The 22,784-nt window shown below is 41.4% G+C and overlaps 1 protein-coding gene across 2 annotated transcripts in view; it reads right to left on the bottom strand.

The window, feature by feature from the left end:
* The window catches only part of BEND4 (BEN domain containing 4), a 30,761-nt gene that overhangs the window by 5,093 nt on the left and 2,884 nt on the right, over window positions 1–22,784 (bottom strand). Inside the window, exons 2-4 of one of the 2 annotated variants that reach the window (XM_068680230.1) lie at window positions 17,625–18,191; window positions 5,699–5,790; window positions 1,783–2,023 (exon numbers count right to left, since the gene is read on the bottom strand). In XM_068680230.1, coding sequence (XP_068536331.1) covers window positions 1,783–2,023; window positions 5,699–5,790; window positions 17,625–18,191 — 900 coding nt within the window. The remainder of the gene's footprint in view (window positions 1–1,782; window positions 2,024–5,698; window positions 5,791–17,624; window positions 18,192–22,784) is intronic. The other variant, XM_068680231.1, reaches the window with a different exon arrangement.

Raw genomic sequence — 22,784 nt, forward strand, 5'->3', positions numbered from 1 at the left:
TGTTTATAGATGTTTAATCTGCTCTGAGAAAGTAGCAGTTTGTTTGTCCTGCTGTGGCATGAAGGCATCACTGGACATGCTGGGAATTAATTGCATTACCTGGGCTTGCAAATGGGTAGGTGTCAGTGGCTAACTCTTGGCCCTGTAGAAAGCTGTCATCTTCCCAGTGTTCCCACCCACACGCAAGCGTCCAAAGGGACAGCTGTCTCTGTGGCTTTCTTAACTATACTGAGTGTTTTGGCTTCCTGTTAAAGCTTCTGAAAATTAAGGCAATTGTCCTTTCTCTTTCTCTAATGAACACTTCACACCTTCAGTCTGTCTAGTGCCCCCAAAAGGCAAGTAGTTATATGCATATGCTCATCTATGGATGGAATAACTGTTAGTCTTAGTAGGACAAATGGGTACGAAAGAGGAAGAAAAGGGTATTAACTCTCTGTTTGTGCCCAAATCATTAAATGAAAAGTAAGGCCATTTAGTAAATAGTAGTCAGCCCTTTGGCCTTCCATTTCCAGGAGACCTTCTGAGACTCTGAATGTGGCTCCAGACCTTTGTGCAGCTTGCTGTGCAATGGACTTGCCCTTCTATTGGGCTCTGATGGAGGATAAGGTCTGGCAGAGTATTCTACAATAGTTGTAGTATATGAAGAGCACCTTTGCCTAATTTGTCTGTATGTAAAAACTGAGTTCATTACCTCGTTACATCAATGTGCTACAATTAAATGTATGATCTGCTTGGCCTTGTTGAATTTTTTCTAACCCAAATGGGAAGAGGCTCCATCTTATGTATAGCCACTTTGGATTCCTGTTAAATGACTAAGAATATTATTGCCGGCTGTTGAAAATTTAGCAATTTACACTGCATTGATTAGGAAAACAGTCTTGAAGTCAGTCCAATCTAAATTTTATGTATGTGCTCATAGAGCGCTATAAATTAACTGCAGAAATGATAAGCAGCTGCATTTATGAAATGCAGACACTGATACTACAAAAATGTTTCAACTGGGCTTTAAAAAGTCCTGTTTTTGTATGTTTCATTATAAAGTAACAGGTCTTAAAAATGTAGAAAACCAAAGTATGAACTGCCACTGCGGAAAATTCTTCCCAACGTAGGTCCCTTCTCTGTATTGTCCAACATCCTCTCTCTTTGACATTGTGAAATACTTGCAAAACTCCCCTCCTATTGAGGCCAAACATGAGGGAAAGTGATTCCCTAACTTTTGCAGTTGATGTTGCATCAGCATTCCAAAGAAGAAGTTAAATCCTTGACACTGCATTTCTGTACACTTTGTATCTAACTAACCTGTAGATGTTCTTGACCCTATAAAAAGTTCAAACCTACTCTGAATCTTGGTAAGGTTTTGACTTCAATAATGTACTGTAGCCTTGAGCACTAACTACACGTTTGGCTAAAAAATATTCTTTTTGTTAATTTTGCTGTATATCAGTGTCAAAGAATGCCCTGTTGTTTTACTATAAAATAAGGCAACCAGGATTGTCTGATTTTCCTTTCAAGTACCTTGGTGTCATGCAGCTTGTATTTGTCTCCTCTCCTTAAATAAGCAGCCCTGTTTTTTCCCATTCAAATATCTATATACATATACATAATACATACATATATGAATGTATGTATTAAAAAAAATGGGGAGGGTTTCTGGCTGCTTGCCACCTGTCTCTGAAACCCCGTCTAGGTCTGCAACTGTCAGCCGAACACTTCTACTGAGCCAGAGCCAATGTGGTGAAATGAGATCACATATGGTGGACACTGAGCGAAAGGATGCAGTACCTCTGAGACATGTTACTTTTACGGGATCCAGAGGACGTCTTTCAGGACCTGTCTCTCCTGACTGCACTGACCTTTTCCTTTTCCCAAGGCCGCATGAGTACTTAAGCTCATCGGTTGTGAAAACAAATCTGATGAGATATCGAAGGAGTCGCCGTCCGTCTTTCTTGGAAGAGTTTACAGCCTCATCCCACTGTTTACTAGTGATGTAGACAGGATAGTTGTTCAGCAACTGCTTGCTCCCCTGGAAAAATGAAATATTTCCACTGCTTATTTTACAAGGCAAACAGGTAAAGATGTCATTTGCAATAAATAAATATGCATTTTAACTAGCTGAGATGCTGACAGTGAAACACACACCGTGGTGAACAAAAATTGCCTTTTCTAAGTACTTTTAAAATTAGATTTCCATTTTCTACAACTACAACTTGGCAAGGTGCAAGGCACACATTTTGAGAGATGGCCATTGATAATCTGCACTTTAACAAGTAGGTTAAAAAGTGTTAAGAACTAGTGACTGGATATGCTATTCAGATATAACCTTTCTTCTTAATATGTTAAAATGCATAAAAAGGGTCTTTGAAGAGCATGATCAAATGGATCACTTCATACCACCTGACAGCTTACTTCAGAGGTGGCTCTATTTTTATAATAAATTTATTACTTCTGTAGTGCACACCTGAAATCTGACAGCAGTTATGTTACTGTGAAAAGTATAAAGAAAATAAATAAAGCAACTACGAAAACTAAAAGCTTCATTACTATTAATGAATGCCATATTAACTCAAATTACAGCTTTACGGAAATGCCACCATGTCAGCTGGAAAGAAATTTTGCTTTTAACCTTTGTAATTTGTGTGCTTCAATATTCCAACGTCAAATGAATGCTGCAGGACTAATTATGGGAATTCCTGTAATCCACACACATTTATAAGCCCTCTCATTCAGTTGTACCTAAACTGTATTACTTGAGTTCTTGCTGCCTATAAAATAGTTCAGGATTAGTTGATTAATAAAAGATGGTATTGTTAATAGCATCTTCTATTGAAAATACTGTTAATTTGCTTGTTAACAAGTAAATAAAGCATACAAATAACCCAAACCACACACTCCTAGACACTCATCCACTTGTACGGCTACACCTGTTTATCAAAGCATGCAGATCTGGAGGCCCAATTAGTGCAAGCTTCATATAGCACTCAGCTTAGGTAGGGGTTCACAAGAAATGAGAAAAACCTGTGTCTGAGGTTCAACACAGGCAATCACCTGCTTGCTGCGCTTGTGGCCAACTGTTGCAAATTTATCCTCCTTGCTTTTGCATCTCTGATATCTGAAAACTATTTCAAGGACTTCCCTTGCCTCCTTTCATATGTTTATAAAAGTGTGCTGGGAGGCAGCTTAGGAGCATCTTTGAAAGTATTTGCTTTTATTTTCTTTTGCAAATTTGATGAATACGCAGAAGGTTGAATTTAGTGAAGACTGTGATGAGGGAGAGTCTATTTGTATGAATTGGGACATTGGCATCTCCCAATGTAGGGGAGCACTGCTGGGAGCTCAGCCTACATGATGGGGTGCTGCTTGTTTGCCTTGGTGTAAACCCAACGGGCTTGGTGCAAACTGCTGCAAAGTCACCTACAAGCAAACCCAAAACTCAACAATGGAAGTCACAACATAAAGGGGGAGACGGGCTGTGTTGTTCTGATGGCCAACGATCTCAACCAAGTGGGAGCTGACACTAATATTTCCTTGGCTTTTTCCATCAGAGATGCAATGCACAGGACCACCTGATCCCCATGTTGATATATATATATATATACGTATGTTTAGCAGCTTGCTCAACATCCCTTTTATAAGAATCTAACTATTTTCCAACCAAGAACCTTTCTTACTGGTACTGGTGGGAAGTATGAGCTGCAGCTAACTGTGGGTATTGCCTTGCTGTTGAGCCTGAAAGGCAGAAGCAGCGCAACGCAAGTCATCGTCCAGGCTTGCTCACGTGTCTTAGGGTTGGATGCTCATCTGTGGCTTTGCTAAGCAGCACGTTATCCTAAAAGCTACCGTTTAAATGCATTGCACTGATGGAAATATGGTCTTCCAAGCCTAGCGCAGAAAGGCCTGACATCTAAATTTCATGAGAGCTCACATTACTATTAACTACAGAGAAGGTAATAAATTTTGCCTAATTTCCTCAGCCTAAATTTTATTACACTTCTCTCTTATTCCCACTGAAATTTAGGATATTTTTCTTCATTCTTCTCTAAAGGCTTGATATAGTGTTATGATACTCTGTTAAACAATTACTGCGCTCCTGCTACGGATACACTTTCATTACTTTGTGCGAAAGTAAAGCACTTCTGGGCAAAAGATCCTTGGTAAATATATGATGCAGTTTGGTGCGTCCAGCAGTCATTACACTAAAACAAACAGAAAACCTTCCAGAAATGAAATAAGCAGATCCTGGAGGAAGAGCCACAGTAAAAATGCGTTTGTGCTTGTATTTGTACATGATTAAATTTATGAATAAAAGATTAGCATCTATGTGTTTAATTGAATAAAAAATTCTGTCACATCATGACAAGCTATTCCATGTGGGGCATTACAAAGCAGCCTTACTTTTACAGTGCTGGAAAATTTCAGTTAAGCAGAAGAGCATTAAAAAAGGAACATGAAATATTGGAATATATTTGAGTGATAACAGCTAATGATATATAACCATTATATACATCAATTTGCATGGGGTAAAAACTGAATGGAGAAGCAAACCGATGCAAAGCCTGAACTGCTGCAAAGCATCTTCAGCAAAATGATGGGATATTGGACTATGCGAGGCTTACATGACATATAATTTATATGAGGAGCAATAGGAGGTCAGACTAGACTTTTGTCTTCCCTCCTATGGTTTTGTTAGCGTGAATATTGGGTACTGACAAGTACAGATTATATATATGAAAGCATGCATAACGAGATCCTGAAATATAGATGGTCTCAACTAGAAAAGCCTCAACAAAACCACTTAATCTGAGGCATTTTTACATGCCTAGATAGAAACATATTGGGGGAAAATTAACATGAGTTATATTAGAGCTGATACCTACATCTATACATCTATTTTCTAGAGGAGAGGACTTGAATTTTCTTTTTTTTTTTCACTGAAGCACTTTCAAAAGGAACATAATTGCAAAATTCCTAATATCCACATTAAGCACAAACTAGCCAACACACAACATGTTGCTTGGGATCCTTTCTGAAAAGAAAAGGGTGCTCCAAAGACTTTCCGAAGTCTTATAATGGTTGTGGTGGCAAAACCACAAAAAGAAATAAGGTGTATTTCAGAACTCAGGGATGCATTTGACAACAGAAGGCTCTGTGGGAAGGTGTAGGAAGCCCCACTTTTTTTTCTTTACAAAGCATAATTCCTCTCTCCATGCTGTCCAAGCCCAGCGTTCAACTTCACGCTCTCCAGTTCCTCCCTCTCCTACATCTGGCAGTTCCTTGGCCCCACAGGATGAAGGCCCTGTGTGTAGCCACCCTACACCTTCCTACTCTCTGGGCAAAAGGGAGACTACAATGGGCTCCATGCTTCCAGCTACACTTTTCACCAACCCAGCCCTAGCCTGAAGTCCACCTATGACCCATCAGTGATGCTCCAGAGGCAAGGGGAGAGAAAAATTATCCGTGCAAGTGCAGTGGATGCAAATGAAGGGAGTTATGCACTGCTCATTAAGTCATCCTATATTACACTAGTGATGACGCTTTTCCATTTTGGGGATTACTGTAGCTAAGAATGACAGTTTAATAAAAGATTTTACATATTTTACTACTACATGTATTCTTCCAGCACCTCCTGATTTATTTGCCTACAGGTTTTCAATGAATTTTCAAACACAAGGATATGTAGCTTGTCTTTGCTGCATACTACCTCAGTCGGATGGTCTGCTGGCTGCGGTACCAGAAGTTGGTTGTGATGCTGAAGTACAGTCTTCAGATAATCTAAAACAGTCTGGCAGGGCACTGCATGAAACAAATTGCAATTACTGTATATTAGCTAGCTAGCACAAAATAGAACAACAATATTAAATCAAGCAGTGTTCTTCAGGATCTGTGTACTTCTGTGAGATTTATTTCAAATAGGAAATATACCTCATTTTGATTTGTGCTGTCATTTCATTCAATAAATACACAACAGACGCCGCATTTCCTACGTTGAGATTTCTGACATTGCTTTTATTTTCTGCCCACTAGTTTTCAAAGGCTTTCTCTGGTTTGAAATTATAATTATTACAAATATAAATTAGGTCAGCAGTAATGATAATAACAAAAATCTGTAAATACTGTAAACAGGCCAAACCATACAAGGGAGAAAACATTCCTTGGACCTAAATCATGCGCTGATTAACATGTAAATATGCTCATATATTTTAGAAACTACAGTCTGATTAACTATACTGAGCAGATTTAATGATTCATATACTTTAATTTCTTTTCCCACCCTCCTCCCAAATTTGTTATAAAACTAGGTGTTACGCAAATTGCTTTCGCTCTCTTTCCTGCATCCTTCCCTCTTTTCATCCCCATTGCTCTCATCCATTTCAGTGGTGGTACCAATATCTCATTGCCTTCTGCTGAGGTGATAGGTTAATTAGGGATGATTCAATTATGGGTCTCTCTTAAACAGATGCTGCCACATCCCTGATTAACTCTGGAGTATTTTTGAGATACAGTGCTTTTCTCCTGAGCCTGAAACACAGTAGGAGAATTAAACAGATATTAACCCAACATTAAGACTGACTTTTCCAAGACTAAATAAGCATCATTTTTAAGGTACCTTCTCAGACTTATTTTGTGTGTTTTGTTTCAGTTATTCAGAGATAACGTTAGCTTCAAATAAATATCCAGAAAAATTATCTAGTGTTCCTTCTTTTTCTATTTATTCCTTGGTTTTTGGTCTTTACACCTGTAAAATCTGGCATTTAGGGCTTTGTCTTAAGCTGGCAATCTAAAAGCAAGCACTTGAATCACTGAAAATGTATTAAGGCAGGCTTTACAGTGGTCTTCCCCCAGTACTTTGCACTATTCCCTGGGCACTCAACTGGACAGTAACTATGCCCCTGCCTAGGTATCTTCTCTGCTTTGAACATGGACAAAGCAGAGTTATGTTCAGTAGTTTGCATACAGAACCTATGCAGAGTGCCTCACACGGGTAACAAATTCCTACAGTGTTTCATCATGTGCTATGTATCTGTAAAGACGAGCAATCCATGTACTTACCCCTGTTTCATTTGACATATTGTACTTTGCCATGTGAGTTTATGGGCTTTATGTTGGACAAAGTTAGCATTTCCAGAGATTTGTACCCGCTTAATATATCTGGTGTAGATGCTTCACTGCTTATTGCTAGACCACTGGTGTAGGTGCTATGCTGAAGTATACAAGCAGGAGAGTGTACATGCTTTTTTTTTTTTTTTTAGGGAAAAAAAGGCTTTTTTAAGTGTCATCAGATGGCTTTAGAAAATGCTTCGATTTTGAAAAAGTCAGAAGGGCAATCAAGCTTAACAGTCTCACCAACCTGTTCTGTATCCGTCTTGTAACGAGAGCTGTATATTTAGCATATAGCAGCAATCAAAAAATTCAGTACAAGTTCTTGAGTGGAATATAGGAGAAAAACATGTTAACCACAGCTAGTTTTAGTACACTAAATATTCTTCAGAGGGTGTGGCAAGGAAGCGTTTGGGTTCTTTTTCCCCAATTTTATACAGAAGAAAGGTTATGGAGGAAGAAGAAAAAAAATTCTTCTTTTGCCCCTGTGTATGGGCAGAAAGATGAGACACTGTCCAGAGACCCTTTCTTTACATTTTGTTCAGCAAAATCAAGTCCCTACTGTCCTATACCAAGTGATTTGCCTGAAGAGCTAAATAAACCAGTACTGAAACCCTACAGAAAATAAAATGCTGACTGAGGACATCATAAGCTGGTGAATAGGAGAAAGTTCCTTTTAGTGACCTGAATTCTTAGCATGAAGTTGGAGGTGTCCTAGTAGCCTGTATGTAAGTGCAAAAGGAAACTGTGCCCTACTCAAAATACACCACTTTTGTATGTGTTTGCTGTATGATGTGCACAAAATTAAGATTAGCCTGGGAATGTCCAAGTTACTTTGTGATTAAGTGGGTGTCCAGGGAAGAAGCAGAAGGATCTCAAAGATTTGTCCTGGGTAACTTCACAATCTATCTGACAGGGTAAGCAAAAACTCCCATTCAAGTGGAAGTTACCGCAGGCATCTCCTGTGAGACCCTGCGATTTTCTGGGAGGTGACAGTGAGGATGGAAAGGGCCAGGATGGGTGATTGCATTACTGCCTGAAAGAAAAGATGCTTGGACTTGGAGGAGAGCTGAGTGACACTCAGGAAACTTGAGATACTTGAGAAGAATCCTGTTCCTGCTGCCCTAAATGTGTCCCTTTTTGTTTAGCACGTGCATTTTGCACATACAGCCAAAAGCATCACTGCTACCTGGGAGCTTCAGGTCCTCACGACGCTGGATTCAAAACAGCCTGTGAAGTTTGCACTTGCCTTTCCAGCTGCCTCTATTAGCAAGAGTCCCTGTTGATAACGTGATGATTGTCAGCCATACTTGGTCCCTATTACCTGAATAATGTGTCAAAAATTTCTAGTTTTTAGGAACTGATCTCACAGCAGGGTACCATTTTACTCACAAAAAGTAATTTCACTGCAGACTATTCAAAGATAGATTTACACTTGTTCTTCCAAATGAATGGGGCACAAGTGAGAAAGGAAAGTACACAGGGAAATATCCAACCCGTTGTGTCCCTGGCCCAAGAAATGCAGCTCTCCTTTAACCATATGCTGCTGGTACAAGGCTTTCTCATTGCTGGTGAGAAATGCGAAGGCGCTAAGAGCTGACTGAAGCTTATAAACACTCTTATCTTCACAAAAGCAGTAACATTTCAAGCACAAAACCGTATGATTTTGTTATCATTCTGATGGCTGGAGTCCTTTGAGCACTTTTGACTTGTAACACCATCACACATCACACTGGCTGCTCTTGGTGCAAACAACGCCAGCCTTTCAAACACCAGATGCTACTTGCAAAGCCAGGGTTCTTGGCCAGCCTTATTAACCAGCCCCAGAAGGAAGCCCCAAAGAGGGCAGTGCAAAGCCCAAGAGTCAAAAATTCCATTTTGCTTCTGCGTCCTATTTAGGGCTCTACAAATACTCTCTTTGCCAAGAGGTAAGAACAGTTTCCTGCAAACCCCACAGCAAGTGCAACTTTGTAAGAGCCTGTGGCTCCCAACTGTATGAATAATCACTTAAACCTGCCTGCTTATTCATTTTGTATTTATTTTACTTTGATGTGGTCTCTAGAGAGTTAACAGGATCACAACCTGGAGAGCTGATTCTCTGCATGCTTACGCATGTACCCACTATCAGTGACATTACCAACAGGGCTCTCTGCTTACTGTAACCAATGCGAAAGATGCTAATGTGGAAATAACAGTTGCTTGCTATGATTTAGTAGAAAGCCTGAGGGGAGGCAGCAATTTTCCTGCCCATTAGGAAGAAATTCCCGTGGCCTTTACTTCCTCTGAGTGACTCAGAAAAGATGCTGAGAGTGGCAAAGCAACCTGGCCTGCAGGGAGGGACAAAGGAGCGGGATCTTTGGGTAAGCTCAACAGCGAGAAGGAGGTGCTGGGGAGTACTTAGTATGCCGGGGAAAGCTGCCCATGCTAAGATGCTGAGCAGTGACTAAGCAGGACATGCTTAGAGGTGGCAGGGCTTCATTGTTAATTGATCAAAGTTACGAGACCTTATTGTTATTCCGGGCAGAAAACTTTGTTTGCGAATGTTGTAACAGCAGTCCTTTGGCACAGCTTGTCACGGCTTTCTCTGCGGAATATCCTAATTTCTAATAAAGCGTTGACTGGTGTGTCGGCCACCGGCTGTGCTGCGTACAAAAGGCAGGGTTACAAAATCCCTACACCACCCATGGGTTTGTACACCAAAGGCCACACCAGCCCTTTGGCTGCCCTGAGCATCGGTATCCAGCTGGGAACCCACCACGGCTTCCAGAAGCCTTTCCCAGCATCCATTTCCCAGTGGCTGAAATGAAGTCAATATTCAATATTTAGTAGTAATATTGAATATTTGGTGACATTGCTCCGTGTTAAATGCACAGTGTTCAGATGGGTCTGTAACCCATCATCTTCCTCACTCTGTTACCTCTGCACTGCCTGCAAACTCTCAGTAATGATTGCAAGTTTTCTTCCAGGACACTGATGAAACCATTAAAAACACAGGCTACAAACAGTTTCGCAAAGAATTGCTCTATAAATTCATCTGCCTCATGGCAATTTCCCAGTTACAAATGTGTTTGCATTTTTTAAAATCACTCCTTGTTACATAATGCTAAGTAACACCCTGAAGACCTGCAATATCCTCATCAGCCGAACTTTTCATCTCATCAAAACCACTCGGCAGGATCTTGACTGGTACCAACTCCATTATTCTCTTTTAATTCTCTGTCAGTTGAATCGGGAATCAGTTGTGCAATTATTTTGCCTGGGATCAGCATCAGGCCAGCAAGCCTATGATCATCCCAGTTATCTCATGTATCCTTTTAAAAAATACATTATAGAGCATTTGCAAAAATAAATTATAGAATATTTGTGCCTTTCAGTCTTCAGGAGCATCCCAAATATTCCAAAAGACAATCAAAATCAGGGTCAGGGCCCCCTTTGTCCACTCTCATTTTTTTAGCTCCTGAGGTGAGCTGTCCAAATCTCATGACTTTTAAACCATCACACTTTCAGGAGGGACTCCTGAATCCACTTGTGAACCACTCTCTGTTGCAGCCTGAACTGAAACGCATCAGCTTGTACTGGAGTCAGCATCTGCTTGCCACTTCCAAAACCAGTCGCAACTCTGGTGCTCCTGAGCACTTTAGTTGTCCTTAAGGCTGTCTGGGGAGTGTTGCAGGAGACAGCTGAGGCTGCAGTCCCACCTAGAGCAGCCACTGAACTTGTGCTAACACCCAGAGACAGGGTGGAAATGAAAAATATTTCCACCTGTACAGTGTTGTTGTTTGGTGGTATGACTGTGTCATTTTACTCCAGCTTCAGCTCACAAATATTCAACGAGCAGTTGCACATTACCACCAAAAAACACCATTTCCCCTTGATAATCACCCAGTACTGTTACCAGAACCCTATTTTTTTCCCTTTAATTTCCTAGAGAAAGAATGCTTCCTCCACAGATGGCTCCAGGTTTAAATTACTAATTTTCTACTGCTCCTAACCTCTGCTTTTTATTCACTACCACCAACTTCTCCTTTACCCCATTTGTTATGTTTCTAACTGTACTTTGTGTTCCCTCTAAGGTGGTTGTTTCTGCAACCAGCATGAATCTCTGTCTCCTAGATAATCTTTGGGGACCTTCAATGAAGCGTTTTTAATGTTTCCCAATTATCACCCACTCTTTCCTGCCTTCAACTCTGATAATTCTTGTTGGTTCCGTGAAACCAAACTTTTATGAAGTGCCAGGGTTATTTTATTATTGGTTTGGGCTGCACTCTTTCTGCTCATAATAAATCTTACCAAGTCACCATCACTTGTACTGGTATCTGCCAAAACGAGGGCTCTCATTTCGCCTCTCCAAAATGTGGCTTCCAGTGTAAGACACTGCAGGTGGAGCTCTGACCCTCCCCAAGTAAGCAGGCGGCAAGAAATCTGGTTATTCTGTTGCTTAATGAGACGTGGTGGTCTGTAACTGACACTAGCTAGCGATCCTCCCGGTGCCTCGCAGAGCAGAACGCGGATTTGAGCATCCAAGCCCATTTACTTCTGAGCTGCCAGGGAGGAGGAGAGCCAGGAAGCATGCACATGCACATCCATCCCGCTCCGAATGGCAGCTGTTCGTTAAGGCTCTCTCAGCATCGCAATGCGTCCTCCTTCGCTTGACCTTGAGTCATTCTTCACTTGGGAGTTCATTTCAGGGCATTTCCAAATTGATGCTCGACTGTCAAAAAGACGTGACATATGATATGGGACCTGCTGGCAGGGTGAATTTCTTATCACATTCACTGAGCCCCTTCCCTGCCTGAGATTTGGACAAGTGTGCAGTATAACACGGCTTGTATCACTTTAGCTCATACACTCATTTATTTCAATAGCAAGCTGAAAGCTGCATGGACAGGCTGCAAAGAGATTTTGGGGTGCGTTGAGCTGGAAAAAGAGGGGCAAGGAGAGATGGGGGTTAGCAGCGAGTATCTGATCTCAGTGCTCAAAACCTGGCAAATTTGGATTCTTGTAATTGGATGGCAAAATAAAAGCAGCACACATTTTTAGCGAGAGCAGCCAGCAGAAAGCCAAGAGCCGAAGAATCAATATTACACGCACAAAGGCGTTAAAGATTGGCTGAACTGACCCATCGCTGATGCCGAAAGCAGGGAAAGGAGAAAAAAGAGATAGCAAATATCCTGTTACTTCTAAAATCTCTCTCGGTTGTGCTTTCCAGGTGGAGTGGAAAACCATGTTACTTCTGTAAATTTGAATCTGAAAAGGCACTTTATTTCTCTTATTTTTCTTTTGGAGAAAGATTTCTACCAGAAAGAAGAATGTTCCCCTTCCCAACCTCCTCTGGCTTTTATTTTTGCCTGTGCTTCTTCCCCTTCCTTCTCCTTAGTGGATCTGTCTCTTCTTCAAGCCTCAGTCTCAACTGTAAAGTCTTCAGGACCAGGACCTCACCTATAAAACACTACACATCTGAACCACTAATGAGTAACAGTGAAACCAAGGAGCCCCTGATGAGCAGGGACAGCAACTTGTGTCACTAAAATACTAAGGGTGACCTGCAAAACCCAAACCAAAGCCCAAACAGGTCAACCACAACTCCCTGCAAAATGGCAGAAAGACAAAACCCTGCCCATGCAAATCCTTATGTTTTTTTTACAAGGGCAAACCTTACTCTGAAGGGGACAAAAAAAAAACCAACATAATAAAGCCTTGGTCTGCTGCATTTAGATGTTTTTGAGCTCAGGCTGGTTGAGCTCTGTGCTGCAGCAGGCAGATTCAAAGGGGCTCTCTTGCAGAAGAGTCCTGGTAAAGCTGGCAGTGGCTGCACTCAAGGCTCACCTACTAAGGGAACCTCACACTTTGAAGCTGAACAGGCCAGAGATCAGACCAAAACATCCCGAACATCAAGGGAAACCAAGGAACTGGTTAAACGCGAACATCAAGAAAAAAGGACAACAAAAAAAGACATGAAAAAGCGTTCGTCATAACCCTTGATGGCTGCTTTATCTGTGCTGTTGCTGTAGTAGAGTCTTTGGAAATGCGATGCTCTGAAAGTATAAAGGAGACAGGATTTGTAGGGAAAAGTAATATCTTTTATTAGATCATTCGACATAGTCAGGAAAAAAAAAAGTCAAGCCCTGGGCACACAAAACGTTCTGGAAAACTTGTCTGACTTTTTCAATTACACTGATATTAACTCTACCTGCAAATCCCACTTTGCTTTGGCTACTTCCAGCTGCCACCAGCATCTTCTCCTTACGTTATCACCTCTACTTTTGAGATTTTTTTTTCATCCTTGTTCTTCCTCCTTTCGCTGAAACATTTTTTGCTGCTGGGCCAACGAGGCAAGAATAATTACTGTATTTATCACACGTTGCTTCATCTTACTTGTATCTTTATACTACTTTCAGGCTGGTTTGCCTGAAATTGTGCAGCAAAGCATAGAGTACTGGGGGCAAACCTTCACACACAACTCCAGGCCTTTTCTTTGACCACCCACAAATATTTCCTCCTTTTTAGGCTGAAAGCTGTGAGAAAATCTGACTGACAACAGCAAAGAATGGCGTAATGTTCTTTCAAATTATACGGTCTAGATCCAGGTCTTACATGCAGTTTCACAAATAAGTCTTTAATTTAACTTTTGGGAGTGGATGGCAGCCCTGGCAATTTTTATACAGAGCAAAAAGATTACACCACATTTTTCCCCTCATATAGATGGATTTACTCAGTTCTTTATGGTCTCAGAACCTTAGAGAGATAACGGCAGGTTTGCCAAAGTCCCTCCAGGAATTACCTAATCTTTCTAAAATTGTTTTCCAAAATAAGACAACACACCGCACAAAAACCTTTTTTTTTCACTTGAACTCTAAACTGAAAGTGTTCAGATAATGCTTTTGCCTAAAAAAACAAAACAAAACAGGGGAACTGCACAAATTGCAAGACATCACATCACTCCAAACAAAAGCACTGAAATAAGAGTTTTTCTGTATGTATTCCATAGCTGAAACAATTAAGATTTCATACAAATTTAGATACTGTTTCAGTCAAATCAAATGGGTATTTTTTTTAGAAAAAAAAAACAGAAACAAAAACACCAACAAACAAAATATAAGCAATATTTCTCCCATGTAATCATTTTCTTCCAGTGGTGATCTGCCAAATGGATGATGCTAGGCTATGGATAAAAAGATCTTAAGGTACTGGAGGGCTCCTACAGCAACAGGACCACGGGGCTGAAAACAGAAAAAATCTTATTTTCTGTGTCCAAAAGATACAGGAATGTATGTTTTCTGTAAAATCTGTTAAAAAAACACAAAAGTTATCGCCTTCAGATTTGCTGAGGAAACACTCTTCCCTTCCTGGCCGCCTTTTTGTGAGCAATGCAAATGCTCCGCAGAGCTCCAGTCAGAGATGTGCAGGGGCAGGTATTTTTAGAACACAAACTCTCATGGATTTTGAAAGGCTCTTTGCATATGGAAAGTAAAGAGAAAAAAAAAGCAAAGTATTTCAGGAAAAGGATAAAATGATTCATCGACAGTTATAGAACAGAAGGGACGGGCTGGTGCTTTTATCTTCTGTTTATAGAGTTGCTCATGTGAGCCTCAGCCCCTGTGCTGTGGGGACCGTGTGTACCTCGTGTGTACCTCCCACCGCCCCCCGGGCTCCCCAAAAAAGCCTGACACAGCAGCTGGAGCCCAGTTTGCTCACTGCTGAAAGGGCTAAGTCAACATCCAGTCAATACAGCACTCAGTCAGTGGCCTGGCAGGACAGCATGGCAGCCTCCATGCTAACCTAGTTGCCTTCACAGAGGTTTTTCTCTGCACTCGTTGCCTTGCTTGGCATGTTGGACACTCAGAATGAGATGTATGAAGGAGCAGGGAAGAAAGCTGGTGCTCCAAAATGCCTCTGATGTGACAGATGGTGGCAAACACCACTGAAATCCTCTGATCCAGGGCCTTCTGGATCCCACCTGAGGTGTGCAATGGCTTGACTGGCAAAAGTGCTCTGGGTGCAGCCCCTGCCTATGTACAGTTGGGCATTTCAAGCCACAGGACAATTTCTGTCACCTGCTTTGGTAGCTTAACCTCACTGGAGCAAAACCAGCACCTGAGGCAAAAATAATCGGACGTTGCCTGGAGTTGATTAAACTCACCCAGTGGAGGCCCAGACCTTGTGCCAGAATCAGATGGGGCTTTCTGTGGTTCTTAACGTTTCCTCCAACACTTGGGACACCTCAGGCCTATCTGCATGCGTCACCCAGACAACAACAGAGGCATCTGATGATCGTTTTATGTTGAAGTCATATATCCTTGCACATTTAAGGTTTTCTGCCTCCTTTGATACACCACTAACAAGGCATTTCGTTAATGCTGGGGGGTGAGAAAAGCCTACATTTATGTAACTTTCCTCTATTTTAAAGTGAGAAGGATAATTGTGATGACCCAGGGGAGAAGCAGATGCTTAGCCTGGCATTAATCCTGGCACAACACAGGAAAATGCAATGAAAATTCAACTGACAAAGAACTAACGAGTATGAATGTAATTAATGCCGGTCAAAATGGTTTCTGCAAGGTGGATCTTGTCAGACTATCCTGATGGCCATTCTTTGATGAGATTACAGGTTTGACTGAAAAAGTTTGGTTAAACAGGTATAAAATACCCAGACCCCTGAAGGATGTTTAACTTACTACCATGTGTTATTTGACTGCAAAGCAGCAACATACAACATCAGTAGACTGTGACACACATTGATTAAGAAACTGCTGCTGACATCTCAAGTATTTGTCATTGGGGGAATCATCATGAATAGATGTGTTTCTAGCAGGGCTCTACAGGGACTGATAGCAGCCTCAACAACATTCAACATTGCTAACCAGGATCGGGAAGTTAATTTAAAAACAATCGAAAAAATTCTAGATGATACAGAAATCAACGAAGCAGCAAACAGTGGGAGAACAGGGCAGCCAAAGCAACCTGGATCACTTACTAAATTAATAAACCCAAACACAAAGTAGGTATGGGTAGGAAGAAATGCACACAGAAGGAGAAGCTGCCTTCTGGGAGCTGTTTCAGGGGAACAGAGACTATCTGCCTTTCGTCAGACAGACATGAACATATTGTACTAATTTCCACTGCTCAAATTTTAAAGAAATGAGCAGAGGGGAGTAAAGAGCTACAAAGACAGATTCAACTCATTTTGGTAGTTTTGGTAGTTTTCCCTTTGTCAAACAGTGTTTCAATGTGATGTACAAATCACTACTAAAGCCATTAAAATTTTATGAGTTATGGTGACTCTAGATTTTGAGAGGAGTATGGGGAAGTATTCTAAATTTTGAGTTTTCTCTGTCCTGACAAGTGTTGGTTATGGGATTTGCTTGTACCACCAAAGGACCAATACACAAAAGGAAAAGACAAGACAAATAATTAATAATACTTCACTGATAGCTGGGGAGAATAATGGAAACTACAGCTCCTTTCCTGATTGCTTTTTGCTCAGATTTTGACACTGCATCTACATATTTGGGCAGTAGTTGGCTTCTGGCTTCTTCCTTTCTGCATAGTTAGCAGGTTTGGAGTGTTTTCTCTCTTGCTGACTGTGCTAAATTATCTGTACCTTCTTGCCATTTAGGGATTAGTTTAATGAACTTTGCATGTATCTACCCTCAGCACTGCAAAGTTTAGCTAGTGAAGTTGTATCTCCCTAGCATTTACACATGTTGGAAAAGAAGTGTGTTTTATACAAATTTTCTTTGCTAGTCTCCAATTTGCTTTTACTATCACTATTTGAGGTGCATTTTTGCCTGTGCTTAAAGTTTAGAGGATATGGGTTTAAGATACTTTGTTCTCATCTGATACCACTCTTGAAGTATCTCGGTGCATTGTAACGGTGAGAAATTCTAAATTAAAAGGGGAATGAAAAGCATTTCACAGTGGGGTTTTCTGTTGGATAAGGTTTTTCTGTCTAATTCCCCTCCTCCAGCGCTAGGTATCACTGCAATGGAGAAGTTGTTACCAAGTTTTGTTTTCAGGTTTTATTGGAAGATGAATGGGAGGAGATGTATTTATGCTTCTCACTGAGCTAAGAGCAATTTAAGAGATACTGTTCAAGATAAAAGCTAAATCCATTTCATTAGAAGTATGGACATAACTTTGAATAGTTTCTTTAAGTAACCAAAACAGGAGCCCCAGAAGGGAATTAGGTTTTATAAACTGCAGCATCACTTACAGAACAACACAGGTAATTAGGTATAAAAGCATATGGTTGAAATTACCATGACAAACCACCTGACACTTGGTATTTGGGATTGCAAGCACATCCCATCCTGAACACTGCTCATTAGCCTAGAACTCACAGTTCACATAGACAAGTATCAGCAGGTAATTTTTCAGTGGAACAGCTATGGGAATTTTGGATGAAGACAAATGCCAGCGTTTGATAACTATGACTGCAACCTCAAAAACCAACTAGAACTTAAAACAAATTACTGCTCAAACTACTTTTATCACTGACTGGAAATATTACGTGGCAGGGGATTGTTTACCTGGAATGCTCTCCAGTTTTCTGCGAAGCTCCTCGTTTTCTTGTTGCAATGAAATTACCTCCTGTTCTAGCTCTTGACACCGAGGGCAGTAACCTTCTTCCTCTTCCTCCTCTTCCTCCTCTGGAAGTGTAGAAGACGATGGGTGACCATGAGATTCAGAAGTTGCTGGAGATGTCCATCCACCTAAAGTGTGCACTGGAGAGGTTGAAAGCGGATCCACATCTGCCAAATGGCTAAAATCATTTACTGACGAGGTGTTCTGAGAAGGGAAGCTCCCAGAAAGCAAATAGTTCTGAAGGGAATCAGTAAAAACTCTCAGAAAGGCTGAGGTTTGTTGTTTCTTTTGCATATACTGCATCTCTATGTCTAAAATGTCTGACGTCTGACTATGGACCATTTTCCCAAGCTGACATTGCTCTTGTCTTTCACTATAATTTGGGTTTTCCTGTTTTATACAAGAAATCATGGACTGAGAGTGATTGTTGTCCAGTAGTTTTCCACCACAATTTAATAGACTTAGAACCCGGCTGCATTGTTGGGCAAAGGCATCCAGAATCATTCGACTCTCTGAAACAAAAGAAAAGATGAATCACAGAAACCTAATGCAAAAGGTTATGCCAGGCAGCAGCAGCAGCTAGATGAATGTACACAACCATTTACAGTAGCATGCATTTTATTTCTGAACACATTAAAATTATGGCTTCTGCTTTAATACTTCTGCAACACTGTGATTTAAAACAATCCTGACTTTGCTTCTATTTTGAGAGTGCCCTTGTGCCCTTGCTGTTAATCAGAAATGCATTGTGATGATAGTCACCGCTTCGTGCCATGTTCTTTCAGAGGGATTAAGGCAGGGAAATGGGGAAGAAAATACAAATTCCACTCAATTTGCCACAAGTAAAAGTTCAAGGAAGGATTTCTTTTGAAGCATATTTCAAGCCGGTGGTGGCCATGGCCTGTGCGTATTTGCAGGACATTGTGCTATACCTTCTTCCTATGCCCTGTTCCTCCCTGACAAGGCTTCCGAGCTTCATTTTTTCTCCTTTTCATCTTTGCTGCACTTGCTTGACATTGGGCCTGGGCCACCTCCCATGACCCACACCAATTTTATGGGCTTTGTTTCTGTTCCTTTTCCTTTATGTTCCAAATATGTCCAGAAACAATTCAGGAGCAATAGGCACAAAAACCTCTTAAAGGCATCGAATGTATAGCATGAAGCTCCCCTGGTCTGAGGACCAATGCTTTGTCTCCTGACTTCCTATGAGCTTGTGTGCAGGCCACCACCACACCGTGCGGTTGTGGGGCTGTGCAGCAGGTTTTGGGGCCAGCAACTGGGTTTTGGGGGCAGGATAAGCGTGCCATGCCGTACCTGGTCAGACCTACCCTGGCTGACAGGAGGTGTCAATGGTCTAAACCTCAGTAATAGTAGCATGGTTTACTGCTGCAGTGCCTGTCTATGCAGCGTCACGCTGCCATAACAGTGCTTGGACCACGCATAAAATGACCAAGATGTTTGGCTCTGACTTATGGTATAACCTGTCAGGTTCCCTGATAACAATTACAACTTTAAAAAAAACAACACTTATTTATGGCTTACTCATAGCTGAGTTCCTCTAGGTGCCTAACATTTTGCATGAAATAAATAAATAAATAAATAAATAAGTGGTAGATTTAAGTGCTGCCAAATTTGGAGAGCTCTTCTCAGACAGGCTTGACTTTTAGAAAGTGACAAACGCGTTCCCTTTTTGAAAAGGCAGCCTGCTACAGATGCACGAAAACTAAGCACCCCAAACCTTCATTTAACTTAACCTTATCACTAGAGATGAAACGCGTGGCCCCATCACACTGATAAAGCGTAAAGCACAGAAACCTTCAGAATTCAGCCCGTTAAGAGGTGGTGCTTCTCACGGTACTTCTCCGTGAGCCAGGAGATATGCTTCCTGGTGGAAAAGCTACATCATCCCGAGGTTAGTACAGCTGTCCTGAAGCATATCTGAAATGACACTAATTTGGATTTTTACCATTCTCCAGCTGTCTATAAAGAGGAAAAGGGCTGGGGCAGCATACAAATGCTCTACGTCTTGAATGCAGCTGGAGGAGACAACCCGAGGACATCGCCTTCTGAGGTAAGAGGTAAGAACAGGGATGTGAAATGGACAGAAGGGAAGGTGCAGTGCTGGGCTATGAGGTGGCCAGGGATAAGCCGAGAGAGACCAGCAGCCTGGGAAGGACTGGGGGGCCCTGAGACCACTTAAAGCAGCCCTGCAATCTCCTCCTGTGCCAGCGAGTCACACTGCACCCTCGGTCCCTACATGGGCTCCACTCACCAAGCAGGACAGATCCCTCTGACCCTTTGATCTCTTTCTGATCAAAAAATGCAAACTAACGTGCTCCATCCGTATTGCAAAAGCAGAGTGGGTCCAGCACTAGGCAGTGACCACCAGGCTCCTGCAGCAGCAGGGGCTCGGTAGCCTCCATACCCATCACCACTTCTTCCCTTTCATGTTTCAAAACATGTTTCAAAAGCATGGAGCCCTGGCATCACTGCGTCTTTCCAACTGGGAGCTACCGACAAAACAAAAGGAGACCAAGAAACCAAACTATCCCTGACAACCTCGAGTTGTGCTTTCTGTGCCTCATGTCTTTACTTCACACATTTTCCCTTTAAAAATATGAGAGGATGATATCGATTGGAACTTTGCAATCCTACTACAGAGCGGTTTTTCATTCATTTTAATCCTATAATCCGATTCCAAACCTGAAGTCATATTTACTGTTTGTATTTTAATCATTATGGTCCCTGTTGAGAAAACAGTTACTCATTTTTTTGCGTCTCCTTGTTGCAAGGGGACAAAATATGAATGAAACAACTGAAAAGGGATTAGATTAGTTTAAGAGATGTTATGCTAATATTATGGTTTCTGCTAAAATATGGCAAAAAGTAACCTGACATTTCAAATACCAGTTTTGAAGAATGCTCTAATACACACTACCATCAGTAAAGATAAAATTAATGATTAGTTTTGTTGTAAAATTCAATGCATTATGCACATTCACTGTGATAATGGCTTAAAATGCAACTGAGATTTTATACCGAAATGACAGCATTGATTTAATCTTCAGTTCAGTATCAGATCTACTACAAAGGCACAATAACAGCAATTACTATTTTTCTTCTTAACTTTAACCCATACTCAAAGATATAAAAGGGAGAGCCGTGACTAGGCAGGGTTATTCTGCAGTGCTAGCACAAGGATTCGGAGATGCTTTCTGTGGGTACCACTGGGCAGCAACAGGGAGGGATGCTCTCAGCACACGTTCTGGACACATCTGGCTCTGTGCTGAAGCGTGTACCACTGCAAAGTGACTGGTACACCAGGAACAGCACATGTACCCACGCTCTGAACAACCCTGAATGAGAACGATAACTACGGTTATTTCTTGTGATGGAGAAAAAATAAAAACAAATGCCGCCCATTTAGCATTTATTGTGGAGCTCGGGATTTCAGCTTTTACAGAGTGACTGCAATTAGAAATGCAAGCAGTGTGCAATGTCTAATCGCTAAGAAATGACAAAAAATTATTTTTATGTGAACACTACTGAATAATCACTGATCTAGGGTTCTTAATTGATTTAACGTAATGTATATATTTTCTAGGAAAGCAAGATTCTCTTGAAATGACTGTACCAGACTGAAATAGTGTAAACCGTTTATTAAATTCTTATTGTGACATTCCTCTTCCTTATTATGATGCTCACCAACCATGTAATTCTAATGTGTCAGCCCCTGCGCAGTCTTTAGCCTTACAGAACTTGTACTGACTTTAACCCCAATTGTGCCTGAAGGTGGACTTGCCAGATTAGGCCCATCAAGTGCCAACAGATTGTGATTAACTTGCTAAAAGCGTAAGCAGTTCGAACCAGGCGGTTTCCTTGGAGTGTGCCAGCAATCAGATGTCAACACATGGCAGATCAGGTACCAGCTCCCACATACAGCTTTCATCTTTACCTCTCATTGCTGCTGAAACAGGTGGTTTCTGGATTCAGGTGTTGGTTTTTCCTTATCCTCCTTTTTGACCTTGGTCAGATGGTACAGAGATGTCTTTGTAACTATTGAGGGGGTCTGAATACCGTATGTTCTCCCCTTTACAGATTTTCACTGAGATTTGAAGATCCAAGTTCCTTAGCAATAATCTCACCCTTCACCTTGCAGTGTTTCAGATTTTTCTCTCTCCATTTGTTGTATTATTGTATTTTTATTGCTTTAGATTCCAGGGTAGCATCTTTGTACCCCAAATGGCTTTGTCCTTGTACATAAACCTTTTCATTACATGTTGAGATACAAACCCTGCTGCAAATGCCCAAGTCACAAAATCGAGAGCATCTGACACCCTGACTAAGGGATGCTTTTTGTGGGTGTTCTGCATGAAGACACTCCAGCAGATGAAGATTACACGTCTGGCCATTTCAAAACTGATCTGTCTACTCCAGATAAGTGTTTCCAACTTCTTGGTTAAGGGCAAGATGATGATCTTCACCTTCTCTATTCTCATAAAAAAAAAATCTGTCTGGACGTGATAGAACTTGCTTAATTGGTCTCGTCAAACATGCCAAGCTCTTAGCACTGGGATGACACCTCTAAGACAGCTCTGCTCATCTTTTTTTTTTTTTGCTTTCAAGTAAGCAAGGCACAGAGTAAGGTCTTCATCATGCTATCCCTAAGAAAAGGAGTTGGTTTTTGGGGACTGTGATATGGCTTAATGTAAATGCTACCAAAGACAAAGACATGTTATTTGGATTATTTTCAGGGTATGAAAAGAGACTAATACACAACTCATAATCTAAAGGAGAAAATGCGTATCTGACCATGTCTTGAATGTGCATGAGTGGCTTACGTAACAGAGGTCACTGTTTGCTGGAGAAGAGGGAAGGGTTGTGTTTGCAGCACAGCTCCACATTTCTCACTGTGAGACATTTCTCAGGCTGCGAGATGGGACCTCAAGCTAGATCCTTCCTGATGATGATGCAGGGTGACCCCCTGCTCCTCTTCCTTCCCACAGCCCCTCTCCCTGCCAGTATTCTGGAGTCTGGTGGCCAGGGCAGTCTCTCAGAGGACTGAAGATGATGCCATTAATTCTTGGCATGAGCTCTAGCCATTA

This window comes from Anas acuta, chromosome 4 (genome assembly GCF_963932015.1).
Source record: "Anas acuta chromosome 4, bAnaAcu1.1, whole genome shotgun sequence".
NCBI classification, from domain to species: domain Eukaryota; kingdom Metazoa; phylum Chordata; class Aves; order Anseriformes; family Anatidae; genus Anas; species Anas acuta.